This window comes from Dendrobium catenatum, unplaced genomic scaffold (genome assembly GCF_001605985.2).
Source record: "Dendrobium catenatum unplaced genomic scaffold, ASM160598v2 fragScaff_scaffold_1061, whole genome shotgun sequence".
NCBI lineage: Eukaryota > Viridiplantae > Streptophyta > Magnoliopsida > Asparagales > Orchidaceae > Dendrobium > Dendrobium catenatum.
In genome coordinates, this window is record NW_021319523.1 from 1,625,422 (window position 1) to 1,651,533 (window position 26,112).

Genomic DNA, 26,112 nt, shown 5'->3' on the forward strand with positions numbered 1-26,112 from the left:
TATTTGTCATCTCGTGAAACACACTATCTAATTTTGATATTGAAGGATATATGTAGCATGTCTTGCATAGAAGAGCTTGCTAGACAAATATTATAGGTGACCATTTTTATTTATAATCATGTATTTATACTTGCATGGATTAAAATAAGATTAGGTTGGAAGGAGATTGCACATCTAGGAGTTATAAGATTTGTTACTACATTCCTTACTTTAAAAGGTGTCTATGATCACAAGTAATAAATTGCAAGCTTTAGCCAATAGTAAATTCTACACATATTTAAAGATATCAAAATCCACCAACGGAAAAGCAGTTGTCGCTATTATTTTGGATATGAATTTTAAATGAGTGTCTTGTTATCTCAAAAGTGTATGGTCCATTGATTAAATTGCTTTGTATAGTTGATTCATATGAGAACCCCTCACTAGGGTATTTAGATGATGGTATGTAAAAGGCATGAAATACAATATAAGATTATCTTTAGAAATGTGAATAGATTGTATAAGGTAACATACCAAAACCATTAAGAGAAGATGAGATTATCAACTTATACAAGGCATCCACTCAGATGTATATTTTTTAATCCTAGTATGATAAAGAGAATTACTGTGATAAGCCATAAATCTTATAATGTATTTTTGAGTTAATTGAGAATAAAGACATTTTTCCAAAGCCTAAATTTATAATGGATGAGGTTAGACTTTTTCGGGACGCTGCCCTCGGAAATTACCCCCCTAAAAATTGTTATAATGTTATTTAGGTAATTTGTTCATCTTTAATTTATTTTTTTAGTCTTTATTATAAGGATTTTTTGGTAATTACCCCCCTAAAAATGTTAAAATGCTATGATTTTTGTCTTTAGGTAATTGCCCTCAATATAATTAAATACATTGTGTAGATGTGTTATTGTTAGGGAATGATAAACCAAATATAAAGAGAAATAGTAAAAATCAAAATTTATTTTGGGACGCTGCCGTCGGAAACCCCTGCAAGGGTGCTGCCCCTTGATCCCGTGACCTGACCGGGCAAATCGAACCCCTCCAGGGGACGCTGCTCCCTTGAACCTCTACATATATACCAATAGTTACTTATAAGTTTACCCTTCCTAAAAATTATGATTGATTATGCCCCTGAATGGAGATAATATAATATATTTAAGCTTCATATTCTGATTCGATTAATTTTTTTATTATATTTAAGATATTTATTAGATCATTAATATTTATTATGTTATTCGGTGTAATCCCAATTTTGCCTGATGAAACACGTCCGATTCGTTCTCCGGTCAATTTTTAGTATCTAGATTTTAAAAAGAGTACAGATTTATATCCAATAATATTATATTTATTTTTCTCCGCGACAATGACAAGAGGCGCCGCTGCGACGAGACTGGCTGGAGCAGTAGCAAGTAGACGGGACCAGCCAGCGAAGAAAGCAAGCAAGTGAAGAAGGCAACAACGGGACCACCGACGAGTTCATGAGACTTTTCCAATTTAAGAGATCCGTCAAATGGCGTCAATATTTTTTTTTGTTCTTTGCTGGGGTCTGGGGGGATTTAAGGTAAAACGGGGGAGTAACTTCAATTTCACGTGAACAAAGAATAAACAATACATTAGTGGTGTCAAGATTGGTTCTGCCTTGTCATGGAGTCCCTCGGTGTTCTCCTGATGCTGCCGCTGAACCCTTACCTCGAATCTGAGCTCGACCGTCGATGCAAGCTTTTCCGGCTCTGGCAAATTCCGAAAGCGAGCCGTAAGGATTTCCTCTACGCCAACTCGCCTTCAATCCGCGCATTGGTCGGCAACTCGGCGGTGGGGGCCGACGCCGACATTATTGACGCGCTTCCGCAGCTTGAGATTGTCGTCCTATACAGCGTCGGTTTTGACAAGGTCGATCTCGCCAAATGCCGGTCAAGAGGCATTCGCGTCACCAACACTCCTGATGTACTAACAGACGACGTTGCAGACCTAGCAATCGCCCTCTCCATTGCAACAATGCGGAAGATCTGCAGCGCCGACCGGTACTTAAGGAGCGCGGCATGGAAAACCAAGGGCCAGTACGTGTTCACTTCCAAGGTAATTTTGCGATTTTTGAAATTGTGCTTTTTTTATTAGTACTTAGGTAGTTGAGACCCAGAAAATCAGGTAACACCTGGGATTGGTAGAGATGCTTTCTAGGCTAGGGATTATAAAGGAGGTGAAGAAACTAGGGAGAGACAAGAGTAGGGTAGTGGAGAAGAATCAATGGAATAATCACAAAGTGGGGAAGACTCGTGCTTTGGGTGGTTTCTCTCCAATCACTAATCTCAGAGGCTGTTTGGTAATGAGATTTTTGCAGGATTTGAGCAGGACTCAGCATAAATCCTGCCAAATAGGATTTGAGAATTCTGTAAATCTCACAGCAAGATAAACCCGCTGTTACCCTATTTTTTGACGTAAATTCCGGATTTTTTAAATCATGGGGTTCGATGGATTTACGGGACTTAGACGAAGAAGCATATGAAAGGGGATGATAATCCTCGGATCGAGCCACAAAAGGTGGCTTGGTTGGCTCGAGTGAGTATTGCTTGTTGATCACTCTCCCTCTAAGCTTGAGGTAAGTGATTCCTCTCAGATCATTTGGTGAGATTTCTAGGTGGGCCCTTCTTGCTGGCGAATTCCTCCTCCATGACTTGCCAGTTACCTGCTAAACACCTATGAAGGCATAGACGAGTATACGGTGCCCAATAATACAAAAATGCTTTCTTCTAAGGAGGCTTCATCTCTTATATTTATAATTAGAAATTTTCAAGCTACAATAAGGCTAAGGTAAAAAAATGAAATAAAAATAGTGAATAAGTGCATCTTACATAGCTTATATCTCGGTAAAACACAGAGGAAAATATATTTTAAGCATTGACACTTTTGAGCTCAATAAATCTTCATAGAATGAACACTTAAGGTTGAAAGAGTTTTAGTATTTAGGAGCAAAGAACTTATTTCAATAACTAGTTTATCATGAGTGTTTATAAGAGAGGTGAGGGGCACAAAAATGATAAAAAGTTATTTACCCCCATTCTTAAAAATCATGCAATATGCAAGTCCCCATTTAAGCTACTAGTCATTATAGTGCATGTTGTCAACTCCACGAGATTTTGTCTACATCCAAATGAAGACTTGCAAAAATTTAAAAAAATCAATACAAAAAACATAGTCCGAAAAAGGTCCCATCAAGTGGCTCGTGGGGCTCCTCAACTAGAAGATAACCACAATAAAAGAGGTGGCTCATGGGGGCTTATCAACTTTGGCATAATGATGGTAATGGAAGGAAATTAATAATTTAATTTGAATGAACTTTAACATAACTTGTAAGTATTTTAAAATTTTGCAAAATATATTTTGGACATATTTAGGCTTTGTAAAGTGCTTTAAACTATGTTTTAAATGTATATAACAAAAAGTTGTGATTAGTATTAGCAAGAGTATCATGCTCATGATCTTTAATCCATTTTTAGCAACTCTACCAATATGTCATCCATAATATAGTAAATTATGTTATAGATTTGAGTACCTTGAAGTGTTATTTTTGGCAAACAAACTTGGCCAAAATACATATTTCACCTCTTCGCATATCAAATTTTATGTAGTTCATTAAAGTGCATCACTTACAAACATCTTACTTTAATTTAAGAGAATACATCAAGAGAGAACTATGAGACCCAATAGCAATAGGACATATGTAGTAAAAAAAGTAAAGCAATCCAATTTAGAGTGAAGGCCACCAAAAAAATGGATACCAATTCACCATCGAAAAGTAATAAATGAAGAGTGAGTGTAATAAAAGGTAAACAACATAGACAATGAGTAAACCAGCAAGTTATCATCTAATGTGGGCTTGTGGGTCATCAATCTCTTCGTTTGTTTATGATGAAAAACTTATTTTGGACACAATTATGGGTTAATGTTCAATTGAACCCTCTTAAAACACAACATAGTGAAATGAATGGCTTCCCTACATTTGTAAATTGAAAGATAAATGATCATAAATATGTAAGGCCGGTTCTCACTGAATTGGCCTAGTCGGCCCAAGGAGGGTCGGCTCTAGTATAGAGAAGGTGGACAACCCCGCCCCCCCTTCGATGTTGCCCAAGCCTAGTGGACCCGACTAGGAAGCAAATTAAGGAGAGAGAGAGAGGGGCAGCTAGGGTTGGAGGGAATTTTTGAATTAGGAGTTTGAATTAAGGGATTAAATAGTAAGAGTTTTTTAGGGTTAGGGTTATGCATGTTTTGTGGATGTTTTGGAGAGTTCTTGTCTTGGAGTCTTGGGCCCTAGATTTCATCTAGGGATTGGAAGAGAAGATTCTCATCTTGAATTGAGGATCAAATGTATCTTGTGTTGGTTTCTTCATTTATTTGAGTTCCTTAATTCCAAGGTATTGTTTTACTGAAATTTTCCATCTAATTCTTGTTCGTGGCTGTTTTTCTCCTCTATTGTTAGGGATTACTTGGATTTCTCAAAGTATTTTCTAACAAATTGGTATCAGAGCCGATTTTGGGACCAAGTGTGGGCTGAATTCGGAAAAAAAAAACAGGGGTGATTCTTGGTCGAAAGGAAGAATTTTTCGCTGCTTTTGATCAAAATCCAGATTTTGTTGAACCTACAAAAATTTTGGATGGCGGCCAAGAAGGTAGATGCATTGGAGGAATGCCTTGAAGGAGAGATGAGCCAAATCAAAGCAACAATGGAACATTGAGTTTCATCCGTAGAAGACAAGGTTTCATCTGTGTAAGACAGTTTCCAATTTTCATGCGATGGTGAAAAAGTTATTGGAAAGTCAAATTCAAATGGCGTCATCAGAGGCAAAGGGGCCCATGGGAAGAACTATGAATTTTGATTTTCGTGGGAGGGATGATGAAGTGGAAATCATGGAGGAAAGAGATGGAAGGTGTGGAGGGAGGCATGGGTATGAGGGGCATGAATCAAAGGGTGTTGGTTGGGGAAGAAAAGAAGCGGAATATGGGAGAAAGGCTGCTGATTTTGAAGAAAATATGGGAGAAAGCGAAGAAGGGTTTGTATATGAACGTAGGAGGGAAGATTGGGAGACTTGGGGAGGGCCAAGCATTTGGGAAAGGGGAAACTATAGATGAATAAGAGGAAATAGGGGAGATAAAAAAATGAGGAGGGGGAGGATGTATATGGGTGGATCTACAAGGTAGAGAGGTATTTCTCCGTCAACGGACTAATGGAGGAGGAAAAATTGACAACAGTAGGGCTATGTTTGGAGGAGAAGGCGCTATCGTGGTATCAGTCGAGGGACCAAAGGAGGCCCATATGAGATTAGAGAGAGTTCAAGGAGTGCTTACTAGAATGTTTCAGAGCTGGCAGGAGAGGGGACTTCTATGAGCAGTTCTTTGTACTAGTATATGATGGCTCAATAACAGACTACCGCGAGAGATTTGAGCACTTGGCCAGCAGGGTGGAATGACTATCAAAGACGGTACTGGAAGGAAACTTCATAAAAAGACTCAAATCTCAGATTAGAGCTGCAGTGAGGGTCAAGAGACCTCGTGACTTGGGGGAGGCGATGGAGTTGACACAGTTGGTGGAAGATCAGAGATATCTAGAGGGGGGAGCTAGGAGTAGCAATTCAGGAGGCTTTTACAGGATGACAACCATTCTTTTAGCACCAAAGGGGACAGTAGGAGGATTTCGTGAGACCACCAGGGAGAAGCCAGTAGGAGACGAAGTGGGGGAAATTTCAGGAGATTGATAAAGATGGAGATCTAGGAGAAGAGAACAAATGGGTTATATTTTAGGTGTGATCAGAGGTATACTCCGGGCCATAGGTGTAGGGATTGAACTCTTCAGGTTCTCACCGCCTGTGATGACAAGGAAACTGAAGAGGGAGGTGAGGGTGAGGTAGAGGAGAAGATGGAGGAGAAGTTGCACTTAGATGGGGTGGAGGTTGTCACGACCTGACCCGATCCGGGACGGATCCCGCTCGCACCGGGTCGCGACACGGAATGAACAGACTGACTAGGATCTGGTTATGGAATTTGGTTCGGAACTGAATCTTCCAAATAATTCAACTCAAACAGACACACAGACACAGAGCTACTATGAATCATCAAACACAGCGGAACAAAACATCTATCTTTTCTTTTTCCTCAAAACAATCATTTACAAATACAGTACATGGCTCAGACAGAAAGAAAAGACAGAACAGAAAAGCCATGACTGTAAAAAAAACAAAAGGTATGAAGCAATACCTATACTGATCAGACTCTGAAATCTATTTCTGGACTTCATTCCCTTTCCCAGAACCTGAAAACCACCAGAAAACAAGAGTGAGCTCAACAACTCAGCAAAGCAACAAACCTCCAATCAAAATTCTCAGAATCCAAAACCAAACATATCAGATAGAAATCCGTACCGAAATCAGAACTGAATCGGACAAATATCAAATCGGACAGATCAGAACGAAACAGATCAAATCAGGACAAATACGAACAGATCAAATCAGACAGAACTGAATAAAATCAAATCAAACAGAACTGTACGGAAACAGAAGTCGTCTCAAATCAGAAACAGAACAGATCAGACATATCAAATCACAAACGGAATCATACAGAAATCAGAAGTTCAAATCATATCGGAACAGAACAGAATCGTATCAGAATCAGATAGAAATCATATCATACAGATCAGATTGAATTGTACAGAAATCAGAATCAGATAATTTAATTCATAGCTAAATGCCCTGACACTGACGGAATCTCTACGGATTCCGGCCCCTTATGCCTCCCTTCCCAGACACTGACTGAATCTCATAGGATCCAGGCCCCTTATGCCTCCCTTTGTGCTCACGGCACCAGAACAGATGTGCTTATAACACCAGAATAGAATTCATCGGATCCGGAACAGAACATATATCAGATTTTCAGATTGAACTCATTTCAGATTTCTCATCTCGTCCTGGACGGTTCCCAGGACTATTTTCCGGCCGATATTTTCTACAGTGCCAATCGGCCTGGCCGAAGTCCTCGATCGGCCTGGACGATGCTTACAGAAAATCACCTGGAGCAAATCTGGGCAAATTCTGGAGCAAATTCTCAACTGATCGTCCCAGGACGATCCCAGATCGTCCTGGACGATCCTGTAGCAGATTTTGATATTACAGAGGTATCCTTGAACTCAGTGGTAGGATTTATACCAAATCATACCATAAAAGTGAAGGGAGAAATAACAGATATGGAGGTGGTAGTGATGATCAAAAGTAGAGCTATCCACAACTTCATCTCTAACCGAGTTCTGAAACACTTAGGGGTGAGATTGGTGGATACAGGATGTTATGGGGTAATGATGGGTTTTTGATATTACAGAGGTATCCTTGAACTCAGTGGTAGGATTTATACCAAATCATACCATAAAAGTGAAGGGAGAAATAACAGATATGGAGGTGGTAGTGATGATCAAAAGTAGAGCTATCCACAACTTCATCTCTAACCGAGTTCTGAAACACTTAGGGGTGAGATTGGTGGATACAGGATGTTATGGGGTAATGATGGGTACAAGAAAGGTGGAGATGGTCTAGGGGATTTGTAGGGAAATAGTGTTGACTATACAGGGGGTTCAGGTGAGGGAGGGTTTCCTACCATTGGAGCTAGGGAGTACCGATATCATCCCGGGGATAAAATGACTGTAGACTTTGGGAGACACTAAGGTCAACTGGGGGGCATTGAAGATGGAGCTGGTGGTGGAGGGGGAAAAAGTAGTGATAAAGGGAGATGCAGGGCTATCCAAGGTCATGGTGTCACTTAAAACAATGGTGAGGAGTATACAGGAGATGGGGGAAGGTTACCTGGTGGAACTACACATGTTAGAAGGGATTAGGCTAGAGGAAGGAGGCGAGGTTCCTCTTTCAGTACAATCACTGATTCAACAATTCAATGAGGTTTTTCAGCCACCTTAAGGATTGCATCAATCAAGAGAGCAATAGTATGTTATTACATTGAAGGAAGGTGTGTCAACCACTAGCATCAGGCCCTATTGATACACCAAATTTCAGAAGGATGAGATTAAGAGGGTTGATGAGAGAGATACTGGAAACAATGATCATTAGGCCTAGTTTTAGCCCTTTTTTAGTCCAATGCTACTAGTTATAAAAAATGATGGGAGTTGGTGGTTTTGTGTTGACTACAGGGCATTGAATAATGAAACATTTCCTGATAAGTTTCCTATACCTATGATAGATGAGTTGTTGGATGAGTTAAGTGGGGCAGTTATCTTCTCCAAGATAGACCTGAACTCAGGATAACACCATACTAGGATGAAGATAGAGGATTTGCCAAAGACTGCTTTTAGGACTCATTAAGGGCATTATGAGTTCCTAATAATGTCATTTGGCCTCACTAACGCCCCAACCACTTTTTAGTCCCTCATGAACCAAATTTTCAGGCCTTACCTCCGACAGTTTGTGTTGGTATTTTTTGATGACATCCTGATTTACAGCAGGAAAGAGGAGGATCACTGGGAGCACTTGAGGAGGGTGCTAGAGAAGTTACAGAAGTATCAGTTGAGGGAAAATATGAAGAAATGTTGCTTTGCCCAGGCCAGTGTGGAAAACTTAGGGCACATTGTCTCTAAAGAGGGGGTAGCGGCGGATCATGCTAAAATTGAGACTATGTTAAAGTGGTTAGTGCCCAAAAACCTTAAGGAGTTGAGGGGATTTCGGGGATTAACTGGATACTACAGGAGGTTTGTGAAGGGGTACAATGCTATAGCATGACCACTAACAGAATAGTTGAAGACTGATGGGATCTTATTGGGTAAGACAGTCACAGTTGCTTTTGAGAGCTTGAAGAAGGCCAAAACTGTTGAGTTAGTTGCAACTAAGTTTTTTGATTGTTAATATTCTTGCAACATGTATGTTTTTGATGATTTTCAAATATTATTGTTTTGATTATAATTTCACCTAACATTTTTTGGAAGTATTATTTTGTTGTGTGTGTACTAATATTTCAGAAAAATCATACTTTAGATTGTTGAAGACTTCAAATCAGATTAGATTAGGATTTATTGTAAATGAAGTTTGTATTTTTAATTTTATTGAGTCTGAGAGAGTGATTGTAATTGAATAACTGTGCACACACACACTAGGGGAGTGTTTAAAATTGTAATTTTTTAAACTAATTGTACTGTACGAACTCATTTTGTACGGAACGATATGTTTAATTATTTTTCCCTTCGAGTAGACAAACAAATTACAGGTATAAATTTTTTCTAAGTGCAGATCGTACTATACGAATCTTTCTTTGTATGTATGCCGTCCAGAGTACGAATTGGATGAGTCCCTTTTCGTCCAGACAAACTTGAAAATTTTTTGAATGGATCGTACCGTACGATGTCGTCATCGTACGTACGCCATCCAGAGTACGAATTGGACGGGTCCTTTTTCATCCAGTCGAACTCTTAATTTTCTGAACTGATCGTATCGTATGATGTCATCATCGTACGTATGTTGTACAGAGTACGAAAATGTGGGGTCTCTCTGCGTCCTAACGAATATGAAAAATTTTATAACTCTTCGTATAGTACGAATTGGATTCGTACTGGACGATCATCATGTATGAAGTCATTTCGTACAGATTCACAAAAGGTTCGTACGCAATAATTTTTGAACTGTTCGTACGCACGAACATACGATCGTACTGTACGATCATACACGCTCAAAATTGAAAATTTCAAATTTCTAAACAATTTTTCATGTCTTTCATATAAAAGGTCCTTTAAAACTGGTGTAAAAGGAGTCCTTCGTGAATTTTCAAGTGAGCGTGGGAGAGTGTTTGAGAGAGATTTCTTGTAAGTAGAGTGTGAAGGGTTCACAAGGTTACTCAAAGGTAAGGATCTCTTTGTGTTTTTCGTGATTACTCTTCCTTTCTTCTGTCTAGCTGCTCGTGAGAAGATCTTTGAACAAAATTTGGTACTTTGCCGACACTTGGAGGGTGTGAAAAGACGACGGTTCTCTGCCGACACTTGGAGGGTGTGAACTGACGACGGTACTCTGCCAACGCTTGGAGAGTGTGAACAGATGATAATTCTCTGCCAACACTTGGAGAGTGTGAAAGGACAATGGTTCTCTGCCGCATTGGAGATTGGTGGAAGAGAGGATTTGTAAAGGCTTCTCCGCCTTGCTATGGGGGAAAAAGGAGAGTCACTTTATTAATAGTGCAATACCTGAAGAGAGAGTCTTCAGGGACTAGATGTAGGTCTTGTTTGATCGAACCACTATAAATCTTTGTGTCTTTTATTTTCCATAATTTATTTTTTGTAATTTTGTTGTTGTGGTTGAAAAGCTTTTTAAAAAAGATAATCATTTTTAGAAATTAATCAAAATGGTTTTCTAATAAAAATCTAAGAGAATTTTTTAAATTACCAAATTATCCCCCTTCTTGGTTAGTCTTGGGACAATAGCTTAGGTTTAACAACCTATACAGAATCAATAATAACCACTATATCGGTTTTGGCCCTACCAGATTTCATCCAAGTTTTCATAGTGGAGATGGATGCCTCTGGATATGGATTAGAGCAGTACTCATACAGGACCGGAGACCCATTACTTATTTTAGCTAGGTATTGCTAGCTAGGGAAAGATTGAAATCTGTATATGAGAGGGAGATGATGGCTATTATGTTAGACATTCAAAAGTGGCGACCCTACTTGTTAGGTAGGCACTTCATCGTCAGGACAAATTAGTGGGATCTGAAATACTTGCTGGAGCAGCGGATGGTGATTGAGTAGCATCAGAGATGGTTGTCCAAGCTGCTGGGGTATGACTTTGAAATACAGTATAGACCAGCATGGAGAACAAGGCAGCAGATGCATTGTCCAGGTGCATGGGAGAGTTGCAGTCGATATCAATCTCGATTTTGTTGATTCTAGATTGGGAGGTCATCAAGGATGGTAGTGCACAGGATGAGGAGTTAGGAAATATTAGGGCAAATTTGTTAAAGGAAGGGAATAGCCACCTAGGGTATTCTCAGATAGGGAGAGGTTGCTGTATTAGAGGAGGTTTGTGCTGCCTAAAACATTTGTCCGCATCCCGCACCTACTCCAAGAATTCCATGGGAGTTTTATTGGAGGTCATTCAGGAGTGCAAAAGATATACATTAGACTTGCCTCAGAACTGTATTGGAAGGGAATTCATAAGGATGTGGAGGATATGGTAGCCAGGTCTGAGATTTGTCAGAGGAGCAAGTACATGGTCATGCCTTCAAGAGGATAGCTACAGCCGTTAGCTTTACCATGATGAGTGTGGGAGGAGGTATCCATGAACTTTATAGATGGACTATCCATATCAGAGGGATTTACAATTATCTTGGTGGTAGTAGATTGAGCAAGTATGCTTATTTTATTCCCCTACGACATTCCAACACCGCCGTAATAGTCGCATCAGCTTTTATCAGGGCGGTGGTTCGCTTGTATTAGATACCAGAGTTCATAGTATCAGATCAAGACAAGGTGTTTCTCAGCCATTTTTGGAAGAAGTTATTCAGGTTACATGGGACAATACTGAAAAGGAGCACGGCTTATCACTCATAGATAGATGGTCAGACAGAAGTGATCAATAGAAACTTGGAGACATACCTATGATGCTTTGTGTCGGAGACATTCAAGTAGTGGGCTAAGTGGTTGGCATGGGCGGAGTATTGATACAACACTTCATATTATTTTGTTTTTCAGATGACACCATTCAAGGTGTTGTATGGAAGAGATCCTCCTCACTTGATGCACTTTGAGCATAAAAAGCACCCCGGTTTCATCTGTAGAGAAGTATTTGGAGGAAAGGGATCGGGTGTTGGAAGAATTAAAGAGACGTTTATTGAGGGCCCAACAAATCATGAAGAAACAGGTTGATGGGCACAGGAAGGATATCCAATTCGAGGTGGGGGAAAGGGTATTCTTAAAACTTCGACTTTACAGGCATAAGATTGTCGCCAATAGAAGAAACAAGAAGCTGGCACCAAAGTATTTTGGCCCTTTTGAGGTACAGAAGAGGATTGGGGAGGTTGCATACAAGCTGAAATTGCCTTCAACATCAAACATACACCCTGTTTTCCATGTCTCACAAATGAGAAGAGCAATTGGGGAGCATGCAGTCAGTTCTGAGCTACCAGTGATGTTAACAGAGGACTTGGATGTGATGTTGGAACCCCTTGGGTTACAAGGAGTGCGCCAAGGAGGGGAAAGGGAAAAAGAGGTGTTGATCAAGTGGAAAGATCCTCCAGATTATGTGGCGACATGAGAGCCTTATGAGAGGGTGAAGTATCAGTTTCCCTCCTTTCACCTTGAGGACAAGGTGGTTCTTTGGGAAAACAGAAATAGTAAGAGTTGTTTAAGGTTAGTGTTATGCATGTTTTGTGGCTGTTTTGGAGAGTTCTTGTCTTGGAGTTTTGGGCTCTACATTTCATCTAGGGATTGGGAGAGAAGATCCTCCTCTCAAATTGAGGATCAATTATATCTTGTGTTGGTTTCTTCATTTATTTGAGTTCCTTAAATCCAAGGTGTTGTTTTTGCTGAAATTTTCCATCCGATTCTCATTTGTTGTTGTTTTTCTCCTCTATTGTTAGGGATTACTTGGATTTCTCAAAGTATTTCCTAACAAAATCTAATATCAATTCAATTAATCATACAACTAAATCATATACTTAATCAACATACACTTACTCTCTTTTGATTTATCATTAAATTGATCACAACACAAATATACCAAATGTAAATTTGTTCAATAATATCAGCAATTTCCTATTTTTTTAGCGGTTTGAGTTACCATTGCTGTTGAGCATGCTAATTTTTCTTTCTTTGTTCAACTCTTGTCAGTTGTGGAGCAACTTCTACTTATTCTTTTTCATCCACGTCCTACATCTCCTCAACTACATCATGAACACCTAATTTAAAGCTCTTAAAGTTTTTTTGGTGATGGTGGGATAATTGTGGATGGAGATTTACATTTGTTGATTTTGGTATGGAGAGTATGTGACGAGCACTTAATGAGGAATTCAAATTGGCTACAATGAAATGTAAAGAGAATAATTGATGTGGCAGAGATGCTAACTATGCTAGGGAATTATTTGGTAGGCTTGGGGTGATGGTGGGGCTTGGGTAAGGCTTTTTGGAGAGGAGGTCGAAAGGTGGGGATGGGTTCTTAGGGTTGGTGATGATTGCTAACCGATGAGGAGGGTTGTGGAAGATTAGGGTTAGTGAGGAAGGGGAAAAGCAAGAATTAAAATTAACTAGGTTTTTCTTTGCATGGGAGTTGGAGGAGGGATTCTAGGATTACTAGGAGGAGAGATGATGAGGTCTTGGACATGGGAAAGTAGCAGAGGGTGTGGTATCAAGCTAAAAAATGAAAGCTTGATAATTTGAAATTTGGAGGGGAAGGAAAACTAAGGAGCAATAACTTAAGGTTTTGATGGAAAAATGATGAAGATGGGGAATGATTTCGGAAGCTTGTGAGATATAATAAAGATGAAAATACAAAGAATTTAAATATAAAATAACATAAAACTCAACCCTTACGAAATGATTGAGGTGATCTTTAGCCAGCAAGTATCCAAACAAAGAATACAAGCACGAGCAAAAAGAAACCTAGTTCAAATTTTTAATTCGACTTAAGATTGTTCTTATAACAATTTTACACCATGTAAGCATGGAGAGGGGTTGATAGTTCCATCTAGTGGAGGAGGTGGCGCCTTGATTTGAGGAGGTTAGGCTAGTGGTTATGAATCTTTCTTGCATGTGGACTATCCTCCTTTGGACGTGCTTTGCATGTGTAGATCAGACATGAATGTCTTTTGCATGAAGAAATCAATTATATGTCATGCACAAGGTTTTAAAGTCATATCCATGCACATAGCTTATTCTTGGCTTTGACAAGGCTGATCATTTTTTGATGATCATCAACTCACATATTAATCAACTCTAACTACTATTAAAGTCCCGATATTACAATAATAATAGAAGTTACAATAATCACTCAGAAAGAACAAAATATCCTCATATTCTTGCAATCATTCTTGTTGTGCTGCATAACTCTTCCCCACTTGAAATACCTTTACTTTGTAGAGTTGAATTAATGTAGCTGAGCAATGAACCCATATGAAGAAGCTTCAATTCTGCATGAGTCTGCCGGGCTGGATTGTTTATAAGTGTAGGGCAGTAGGAAAATCTATATCTACAAGCATTTGCAAAAGTTCTTCTTCATTTCCTACAAATTTGTTAGTTTGCCACGTCTAATGCTTCATAATTCGTTCAGATGATAACAAATTAATTGCAATGAAAAGAGGATTATAAAATATGACAAAAAGCAAACTCAGATAATAACCATATATAATTCTATACTCCTATGCAATGTATGATAATTTGTTGTTTTATGGTTACGGACATGAATGCAATATAAAATATAGTTGCTAGTTGCAACACAACTCAAATGATAGTTAATGCAGTGTATATGAACTAAAGCTCTGCAAGTGATTTGTTAATTATAATGCAATAATGTATAAGTATGATAATTCAAATTAACAATATTTTATGGTCTAAAACATAATCCATTTAGGTACCATGTAAGTCCTAATAGTTAGTATGGCACATGAGATCAACCAATGGTAACATAATGGTATGGTCTATAGTTAGTTGTGGGTCATAGAAAAGGTATGTCAAAAAAAAATTCCCTATGGTATGCATCGAGTATAATATATTGGAGGCTGATAGGAAATAGTCACCTCTACTAGAAAATCTGCTGTTTTTTGAAGGCAAACAGCAATAGGACTGCAACAACTTGAGAAAAACTGTAGAAATTTAAGAGAAAAACGATGGATTCCACTAGCAAACGAAGAAAAACAGCAAATGGTACGAGTTTTTCAATTTGAGAGGAAGAAACGACTCTCCAAATCCCTAGCCAAGCGACTCGAGTCCAAGCACAATGAAGATCTCAAATTTTAAGATTTAGATTCAAATTCAAGATGAAACTCTAATTCTAGCTTTAGCAACTAATTAAAGCCAAAGGAGAAATACAAAATCCTTTAACAACCCCTAATTCAAATATTTCCCTCCAAAGCAATTTTTGATTAAGGCATGGGCCCATAGGAGCAGTCGCCCCCTTCTCTCTCCCTTACTTGGGCCGGCGGCTGTAGTAGAAAACTGGTCCACTAGGGACCGGTTTAATAGGAACAGCCGACCCCAATTGGGCCGGCCTAACATTACTCCCCTCCCAAAGACTCACCTTGTCCTCAAGGTGAAAAGAAGGAAACTAGAGCCTCACTCTCTCATATGGCTCCCAAGTGGTCTCGAAATCGGGAAGGTCCCTCCATCTGATAAGCAATTCCTTGTTTTCCCTTTTATCTGATATGACCCCTCTTAACTCTAGTGGTTCTAAGATCACTTTCAACTCTTCTATCTGTGTAGTTGGCAACTCCGCACTAACTACATGCTCCCCTAGAGCTCTTCTCAACTACAATATATGGAAGACTTGGTGTATGGTGGCAGATAGGGGTAACTTCAATCGATATGCCACTACTCCGATCTTGTCCACAGTCTAGTAGGGATCAAAGTACATTGGGGCCAATTTCTCGTTCCTCCTGTTAGTAATTGATCTCTGCCTATAGGGCCTTAGCTTCAAGAACACTTTCTCCCCCACTTCATACTATATGTCTCTTGTATGTGTATCTGCCTTCTTCTTCATGATTTATTGTGCCCTCAACAGATGTTTCTTTAACTCATCCAACACTTTGTCCCTCTTCTCTAAGTACTGCTCAACTAAAGAGAATGGTGTGCTTCCTCTCCCAAAATACACTAAGTGTGGGGGTATCTTCCGTATAACACCTGAAAAGGAGTCATCTAAGAAGCAGAATGGTACGAAGTATTGTATTAATACTCGGCCTATGGTAGCTATTTTGCCCACATTCATGGTGTTTCAGAAGAAAAACACCTCAAATAAGTCTCCAAACTTCGGTTGATCACCTCCGTTTGCCCGTCTGTCTGTGGATGGTAGGTGGTGCTTCTCCAAAGAACAATGCCCTACAATCTGAACAACTCCCTCCAAAATTGGCTGAGGAACACTTTGTCTCGATCAGACACAATCGATTCAGGAATCCCATGTAGTCTAACCACCTCCCTGATAAATGTTGTCGCCACTGATACTGCGGTGTAGGAATGTCGTAAGAGGATAATATGGGCATACTTACTAAGTCTGTCAACCACCACCATGATGACTGTGAATCCCTCTGATCGTGATAGACCATCTATGAAATCCATGGACACTTTCTCCCATACTCAGTTTGGAACTGCTAAGGGTTGTAGTAGTCCTCATGGAGCCATGGTCATATATTTGTTTCTTTGACACACTTTATCCCTCGCCACCATCTCCTCAACATCTTTATACATCCCATTCCAGTAAAGCTCAGATGACAGTCTTCTATAGGTCTTTTGTACTCTTGAATGACCTCCAACTGCACTGCCATGGAACTCCTGTAACAAGTGAAGAATATGTATAGAATTTCGTGGCATCATAAATCTCCCTTGATGAAACAACCTTTCCCCCTCAATAGTAATCGGGATGGCTACTATTATCTTTCATTAAATCTTTCCTGATATTTCTCAACTCTTCATTCTGCATGCTTTCTTCCTTAATGGTCTCTCAGTCTACCATCAGTGGTACTGGAACCGCCAAATCCTAAAGTTCTCCAACACATCTAAATAAGGCATTGGCCGCTTTATTTTTCAAACCAGGCCTGTATTGGATCTCAAAGTTATAGCATAATAGTATGGACAACCATCTCTTATGCTCTTCGATCACTATGCTTTGCTTCAATAGGTATTTCAAGCTCCTCTGATCCATCTGAACAATGAAATGCTTACCCAAAAGGTAAGGGCACCACTTATGAATAGCAAAGACAACGGCCATCTGCTCTCTCTCATATACCGATCTCAATTTAGCCCTGGTTGATAGCACTCGACTAAGTATGTTATAGGTCTATGATTTTGCATTAGCATTGCTCCCAACCCATATCTGGCCGCATCGGTCTCTACTTCAAAGATCTGGCTGAAGTCTGGAAGAGCTAAAATTGGAATTGTAGTCATGGCTTTCTCCAATTTCTCAAAATCCTGAGTTGCTACCTCTCCCCATTAAAAGTTATCGATCATCAGTTGCTCGGTCAAGGGTCAAGCTATGGTATTGTACCCCCTCACAAATCTTTTGTAGTAACCGGTCAGTCCTAGGAAACACCTCAACTTCCTTATATTCCTAGGCATAGTCCATTTTTGCATTGCCTCAAATTATTTTTGATTGGCCGCCACTCCCTCCTGGGACACTACATGTCCCAAGTACTTCACACTAGACTGGGTGAAGTTGCACTTCTTTAGGTTGGCCCTCAGCTGATGCTCTTGTAAATCTCCCAAAACCATCTTCAAGTGCTCAAGATACTCCTCAGTCTTGATGTATGCTAGAATGTCGTAAAAAAATACTAGAACAAACTTCTTGAGGTACTACTAGAATACCCTATTCATCAAAGACTGGAAAGTAGTAGGGGCGTTAGTAAGCCCAAACGACATTACCAGAAACTCATAGTGCCTCTCATGTGTCCTGAAAGTTGTCTTTGAAATATCTCTCTCCCTTATTCTTATCTGATGGTACCCAATTTCAGATCCAACTTGAAAAGCATCAGTGCCTCATACAATTCATCCAAGAGCTCATGAATCATAGGAATAGGGAACTTATCTAGCACTGTCCCCTTGTTCAAAGCTCTATAGTCCACACAGAACTGTCAGCTCCCATCATTCTTCTTGACCAATTGGACTGGACTAGAGAAATGATTCACACTCGGCCTGATAATCCCAGCCTCCAGCATCTCTTGGATCAACTTCTCAATCTTATTTTTTTTTGGATCTGAGGATACTGGTAAGGACGAACACTGATCGGCATCACCCCTTCCTTCAAAGTAATGGCATGCTCTAACTCCCTCTATAGTGGTAGGCCCTGCGGAGGTTGAAAAACCTCGCTGAAATGTTGTATGAGTGGATGCACTGAAGAGGGGATGTCTCCCTCCTCGTCTAGTCTGACCCCCTCCAAGCGATGCAACTCAACCAAAAATTCTTCGCCCACTTCCTTTATTTTCCTGATCAAAGACTTGAGAGATATCTTAGTTTTAGATAGCCCTACATCACCCTGAATCACCATTCTCTTTCCCCCAACCACCAGTTCCATGCTCAGTGTTCCCCAATTGGTTTTAGTATCCCATAAGGTCTATAGCCACTTCGTCCTCAGGATGACAACATTGCTTTCCAACTCCAAGGAAAGAAAATCCTCCTCACTTAGATCCCCTGTATGGTCAACATCACTCCCCTGCAAACTACTCTACCAATCTCCACCTTTCCCGTGCTCATTATCACCCATAGCCCCTGTATCCACTAATTTTACCCCCAACAGATCAACAATCTGGGTGGAGATGAAATTGTGGGTTGCCCCACTGTCTATCAGCACCACCACCTCTCTATCTGCTATCCCTTTATTTTCATGGTATGATTTGGGTGAATCCCACCACTGAGTTTAAGGAGACTTCTGCTACATCCAAGTGCAACTTCTTCTCTTCCTCCACTTCTAACCCACTCTTACCCCCCTCTTCAGCTTCCTCGTTATCACAAATGATGAGAACCTGAAGAGTTCGGTCCTTATACCTACGCCCTGGCATATATTTCTCATCACATCTAAAACACAACCCCTTTTTTCCTCTTTTCCTGTATCTCCTTTCCCAGCAGCCTTTTGAAATTTCCCTCATTTCCCCTTCCTCCAGCTCTCTCTTTGGGCTTCCCTCAGCCTCCCTGGTGTAAGTCCCTTGGGAGCTGAGAAGGTAATGGTCATTATGTATGATCCTCCTGAGTTGATCCCCTTAGTCCCCCTCTCTATATTCTTATGGTCCTCCACCAATTGTGTTAGCTCAATAGCCTCTCCCAGATCTTGTGGCCTCATCACCAACTGCCCGGATCTCCGCTTTAAGCCCTTTCATAAAGTTTATCTCTAGTATTGTCCTGAGAGCCAGTCAAGTTTGTTGGCCAGATAATCGAACCTATCACGATAATCTGCCACGGTCCCTTCCTATGTCAGGGCAAATAATTGCTCATAGAAGTCTCCTCCCCTACCAATTCAGAAATGTTATAAAAAACAATCTTTGAACTCCCTCCAGCTTCGAATGGGTTGTCTCATGTCTCGCCATTGGTACTATGCCAGTGCCTTACCCTCCAAACACAGTCCTGCCATCATCAGCTTTTCTTCCTCTGTCAATTCGTTGACAACAAAGTAATGTTCCACTTTGTAGATCCAGCTATGGTCATCCTCGCCCTCAAAGATGAGCATCTTCAGCTTTCTCACATTCGGTTCACCTCCGTTTCCTCTGAATCATCCATAACCTCCCATTCCACGAAGAGGTGCTCCCCAGTTGTAATGATCATCCCTCCGATGATCATAACCAAACCCTTCATCATATTCCCCTCTTCTTCTTTCAAAATCAGCACCTTGGTGGTAGAAATCCTCAATTCTCTCCACAAAATTAGCACCCCTCCTTTCGTAGCCCATACTCATCTCCTCCCTATAAAGTGGTTCTAGATGAGTCATTCCATCATCTCCCTTAAGGATCTCCACTTCTGGATTCTCCCTCTCCCTAAACGAGTTCAGATTTTCTCCTCTCCCATCGCTGTCGGTGGTCTCCTTTGCTTTCGATGTTGCCGGATTTTGTTTGTCTTCAAGCATCTTCTTCATCATGTCTTCCAAGGTGGCAAACCTTCTATCCATCTTTTTATGGATATATGCAAACTATTTTTGAAAACAAGTCTTTAATTGTCTTAGTTCTCCCTCCAAGATTTTAACCTTTCTTCTGGCCATTGATAACCCTTGGATCGACGTGCTCTGATACCAATTTGATAGGAAGTGGATGCATTTTTCCTCAAAATTAGCGAACGACAATACAAAATTAGGAAGAAAAACACACCAAAACTATTTTTATTACAAGTTATATGAAAGAAAATAACAAAATACATTTGGATCTTCAATTCGACAGGAAAATCCGGTTCTCCCAAATCCCTAGCTTCCGTCTAGAGCCCAAATAATCTAGGAAATGCAGGTCTTCTAGTGTTATCTGCAAGTGTGACTTCCGTACTTGCTAAAAGTTCATACACTTCGTCATTGTACTACTACTTTAAGATGTGGGCGAGCTGTTGTGTGCACAACAAATCTCCTACAGTGGCTCATAGGCCCTTGCATTTGTTGTGTATTGATCGCCTCTGCTTGCATGGGATCAGTGCATTTGTTAGATGGTTGCTTATTATTTCTTGCAGGAATAATCTAGCATCTAGTACATGTTATTCGTCGTCGGCATTCGCCACTGATTTCTTTGTGCCTGTTGACAAACGAGTCACTAAATGAATCCCTTATTGACCTTCAGTGTTCGCGGGGAACGATACACCCGTTGAGCTACATTCATTACTGGTTTCCCTATCCACACTGATTAGTGAGTTGCATTCATCATTAATTTCTTTCTGTATATGTTGGCTGACAAGTTGTTTTTCAGTGCATGGTTTAAAATTGCGCAATATGAGGCTCGCCTTGAGGCCCGCCTTTGCACAATTCCAGTAAAAAACGCCTTGATGCTTATGCATCGAGTTTTTTTAATGAGGCTTGCGCTTCAACTTGGTTGAGGCCCGCCTCGCCTCACTAGCATGAGGCTTACGCCTCACGCTATATATATTAAAACTTACATAAATCTTGAAGTAAATGCCGGACATTGGACTCTATAGGAGAGGAGGAAGGGGAGAGAGCAGTTCATCATAATGATGATTCAAATGAAGAACCCCTTAGTGATAACAGTGCTGATGACTTATGAGTTCTTATGTGATATGTCATTGCTATTTATTTTTGGAAATTGAAATTATATTTTAATGAAAAGAATACTGAGATTTGGGAAAGATAGAATTTTGAGTTGAACTATATTTCATGTTGTCTTATTATTGGGATATTTTGATTTCACTTCATATCTTATGCTTTTTTATATTTTATATTATTCATTCATTAGTATATAAAATATTTATCATTTTATGTTTACGCAATCTTTTGATTTTGAGGCTTACGCCTCAAAACGCCTTGAGGCTTACGCCTCGCCTCACGAATGAAAAACACCTCAATACCCGAATACGCAATTTTAAACATTGGTTCAGTGCACACCTGTCCCTCTTGCTTGCAGGATACTATATGATGTGAATGTTGTGCATTGATTACTTGATCTTTGTTTGTATACAATCAATGCTCAAAATCTCATCTGTCATAAGTTCCCTACTTTTTTATTCATGTTTATTTGAGTGACTTGAACTGTTATTTAGTGTTTGCATTTTTCATTTGGTTGTGCATTTTAAAGTATAAGGATCAGTTCCTTATGGTCCAGTTCAAGTTCTGTTCCTTGCTATTGTTCAAATTTAGTCCCCTGGTATTGTTCAAATTTGCTCCCCTGTTATTCATGTGAACCCTGTGCATTTCAGTTTGAATTTCGGCAGCCTCCCAGCTTCTTCCCCCGTTTAAGAGAAGTTTTGGAAGCTGGGCCTTGAATAACTAATATTAAGATATCGAGAATCGGGCGTGAATGTCATCATGTAGCTAGAGGGGAGATGATAATGCGGTCAAGAGTCGAGCATCGATATTTTGCAATGGGCATCATGCATTGATATTGACACAGTGTTGGGCCTTGATGTCCAGACGATGCCAATTGTCGATGTTGAGATGCCGTTGAACAAAGATGAGATGTCGAGACGGCACAAGGGCGTGATTGTGGGTGTAAAAATTGTTGGCATTTGAGCGTCCATGTCAAAATAGCATTAGACTTCAATGTTGAGATGATTTTAAAATATTGATGTTGTGATGACATTGGAGAGATGGCATCGTGCATTGTTGTGAAACCCTTATCATTAACTGCTAAAGAGAAATGAAAATTAAAATATTCGGGGAATGAGATATTGAGTATGGGCAATTAATTTGGGGCTATGGAAAGCAATTAAGAAATTTTATTTTTATTTTTATAAAAAATAACAATTTAAAGTACAAAAAATTATATTTAAAAAAATCATAAAATATTAAGGCAAGTGTGTCGGACACGCATGTTCAATTAGTTTTTAATAATTTTTTAATTGGAAACGTCTTTAGCATGTCCAACACATGTGAGAGGCATGTCGGATGCCTGTCATGTCCCATACGTATCGGACATTGCATATCTATTTAAGGAGAAAGTGTAGGTGCGTCATAGGAGGATGGAGAGCCCTTTGCTTATCAAGCCTGTGCTCAAGGAGGGTGGTATTACTGAACTCCCATATAGTCTTTTGGAAGGGTATTCTTTATATTCGTTAGCATGCACTGTTCCATTCCTGTTCCTTATATCTGTTCAGAATATAGGGCGAGTGGAAGTAGATGAAGAGGAGTACTAGTCTTTTTGTGAACTCAACAGTTTCTAGAAGTTTGCCATTGTCTCATATAGATTTTTAATGATGATAAACATGAATATGCTATCCCTCATCACCTCGATTAGGGATACCTTTCAGATTTAGGTATCAAGGTCATAAAAATTTCAACATCTTTAGGATGAATCTAGGGCTTAAACTTTCGACAAGGTATTGAAAAAATATGTGAATATTTCCTGTTTGAACTGTTTGAAAGCGTGATTCTTCTATTGGGAGCTTGAAAAGCCAAAACAGTGACATCTTTCAAAGTGGTAAGAAGGATATGGCATTGAACGATATAAAAAAATGCATCATATGCTCAAATTAAATAACATGCTTCACCAAGCTGGTGATCCTTTAGTTTGTTCTAAGTTGAGAAAAAATAAGCTTCTATAAAAGGGGCTCCTTTAATGATATCCCCATAAAGATAGAGAAAGGTACTACAATCCTTGTTGTCTTTACTCTCTCGAACGAGTCTTCATTAGGGATCTCTGTTAGTCCCTTCTTTATCCCTAGTCCAGCTGCTTTTTCTAGCGTTCTCATCTCTCCCTTTGTGATAGAAGATTGATGAAGGGAAGGGAGGGGCTTCTTCAAAATTTCCCTTGCATGAGTAGAGCAATTAGGTTATAATATATGATTATTATACAACAATTAATCAAGTTGCCAATTTTTTTCAACATCACATAGATTGCATCTCCTATCATTTTTGGGACATGTAGAGATCCACAAATGAATTTGTTTCTTTGGGGTTCTTGGCATTATTTTTCCTTCCACAAGCCATATCATAATGAAAGCACAAAATGTTGATAAGATTAGCGCCTTAGATCTCTACACAAAACTTTTGACTAATAAAAAACTTAGGAGGCTAATTAGTAAAGTATGGACTAATTATAGATTTGGGTTTTGATGTGCAGTTTAGCGGTAAAACGGTAGGCATCATTGGTCTTGGCAGGATTGGATCAGCTATTGCGAAGAGAGCTGAAGCATTTGGATGTTTCATCTGCTATCATTCAAGAACAGAGAAAGCAAATACAACGTACAAATACTATCCTGACATAATTTCGCTGGCAAAGGAGTGCGATGTGCTGGTGGTGGCGTGCCCACTGATTGCAGAAACTCAACACATTGTTGACCGTAAGGTGATTGATGCTTTGGGTTCGAATGGTGTGCTCATAAACATTGGTAGGGGATCTCATGTGGATGAAGCTGAGCTCATTTCGGCATTGGTCGAGGGTAGGCTTGGCGGGGCCGGGCTAGATGTGTTTGAGTACGAGCCTCATGTGCCCGGGATTCTATTTTCGCTCGACAATGTCGTGCTAACACCTCACGTGGGGAGTGCAACTGTCGAGACACGGCGAGCCATGGCCGACTTGGTTCTTCGAAACCTCGAGGCACATGTCATGAACAACCCTTTGCTCACTCCAGTCTTATGATTCAATTCAATTGGAACTCTATATTCTCTTCATTCAAAGGGTCTTGACATTTTATTTATATATTTATTTTCTGCTTCTGCTGTAAGAAACATAATATGATCATTAAGCACTTCTTTGAGCTATGTTTCATAGCTGCCCTATAGGCCATAGGGAACGAGGAAATATCATTATGAAAATATGACTGCAATTACTATATAACCTTATTTTTTATATATTATTGCTATAATTTCTTGCACATCACATGGAAATAAAGAGCAAGAGACAGAGGCATAAAATATGCTTATAAGAAAAACAAAAAAGACCTTTTTAAGGAGTTGCAGAGATCCAGAGATCGGTAGACTGCTAAGTGCTGACATAGTCTGCATCTGCTCTCCAATGGATGTTTGTGTTCTCCCACCTTTGCTATCCCTTATCTCTCTCTCTCTCTCCATTCTCAGATATTTTCATATTTCTTTTTGTGAAGTGATGTGTGCCATTCACTACTTGTCTGTGCTCATCAGGATGATGATAGAGATATGAGAGTGGAGAAATATCAATCAAAATAAGAATTTTTTTTTTTGAATATTATATCTCTCACAGCTCCTTAAGAAAATAATTATGCTTTTGGTGTGTAAAATATCATTTTAATTTTTGACAACTCATATAAAATGGAGTATTCCATTTTTAAGGAGAGTGCATTCTCATTTAATTAACGTTAAAATATGTAAAGCTCAAAAGGTTTGAATTTTCCTGCAAAATTTCAATGGTAACCATCGATGCCACATCCACACTCAAAAATCACCAATCACCATAGGCTAGAGAATATTCAAACTCTTTCTATTAAGTGGAGATTGAGTTTGGTGTATCTCTTATGAATAAGAATTAAAAATACATTGATGTAGAGCTGAATTTGAACTAGGAATTTTCGGGTGTCAATTCAAATTAACAGATTAGATTTGCGCTGGCTCAAAGTTGACTTGACTCAAATATGCTTGAGCTAAACACAACTCATTTAACGGGCTAGTCAAAATTTTAAGACTCTTAAAACAGTTCCAATTAATTTAACAATCATAATTTCAACATGCTAACTTTGTTTCATGGCTTTAAAAAAATATAGTTTGTTTGTAAGGTAGAGAACAATCAATCTCTTTCCAATAAGTGGAGATTAAGAATATTCGGTGCATTGTTATTGATAAGAAATAAAAATACTTTAATTTAATGCTGAATATGAACTATAATCTAGGGGTGTCATTTGAATTAGAAAAATATTTTCAAAAATATTTTGATTCAAACCAAAATTAGATTTTACTATGGAAGCATTTTTATAAATGAAATCACAACTCACAATAACAACTCCAAACAAATACTAATCTTTTGTGTTTTTGATTTTGTAGAAAAAACAAATAACAAATTTTTTCTCTTTTTTATCTTTCTGATTTTTTGTTTCTTTTTAAAACAAATATCAATCTTAATCAAATATAGTAATTTTTGTATAACAATGATAATCAAACTCAACTCAGATTGTAGACAAATAAATATGCATGAAAGTAAAACTGCATAAAGTGAATACGAAAAGAAAAAGAACACAAATCAATTTTTATAGTGATTCGGTTAACTTGACATACGTCTACTCCCCGAAGTTCCATTCTTTTAATATTGCACTGATCAATAGTGACTCTCATTCAGCCTACGGTTAGACGGAGAAGCCTGTATAGACTCTTCTCTCAAAGAATATCTCCTTTCACCTCCTTGGTTTAGTGGATATGTTGAAATTTCTTTCAATTCCTCGGTGTGTCGAAGTAACGGAATCCCTTTCACCTCCTCAATGCAGTAGAGTAGCCAAAATTGCTTACTTCTTTAATGATGTAGAGTAGTCGAAATCCCTTTCACCTCCTTGGTGCAGCGTAGTAGTCGAAACCCCTTTCACCTCCTCAGTGCGGCGAAGTAGCCAATGACCTTTGACACCAAAGACTTTTTCATAAAGCTAATCTTAAGACAAATATTGACACACCTAGAGGAACTTAGGTGCAAGTTGGCAGGAGAAATCATATAAAAATCCCTCTTACACTCCCTTAAATCCACATAAGGTTCTTCCCTTTCACACAATCTCACCCTTTCTCTCATGTACTCAATGCTCTCTCTTCACTCTCATAGAAGAAATAGACCTTTGATTGCCAAAAGACCCTTGCTAAGGTTATA

The 26,112-nt window shown here is 39.2% G+C and overlaps 1 protein-coding gene and 1 long non-coding RNA gene across 2 annotated transcripts; one reads left to right on the forward strand and one right to left on the reverse strand.

The window, feature by feature from the left end:
• Positions 1-1,549: 1,549 nt before the first annotated feature.
• LOC110100246 (hydroxyphenylpyruvate reductase-like) lies at positions 1,550-24,101 on the forward strand. Its single transcript, XM_020827672.2, has 2 exons — positions 1,550-2,073; positions 23,416-24,101. Exons 1-2 carry the CDS (start codon positions 1,642-1,644, stop codon positions 23,932-23,934), a joined length of 951 nt encoding a protein of 316 aa, XP_020683331.1. The 5' UTR covers positions 1,550-1,641; the 3' UTR covers positions 23,935-24,101.
• Positions 13,827-24,437, reverse strand: LOC110100247. The gene is made up of 2 exons (XR_002303537.2): positions 24,237-24,437; positions 13,827-14,243 (listed from the first exon to the last, which is right to left on the reverse strand). It is a non-coding gene; the product is annotated as an uncharacterized LOC110100247 (long non-coding RNA).
• Positions 24,438-26,112: the final 1,675 nt, after the last annotated feature.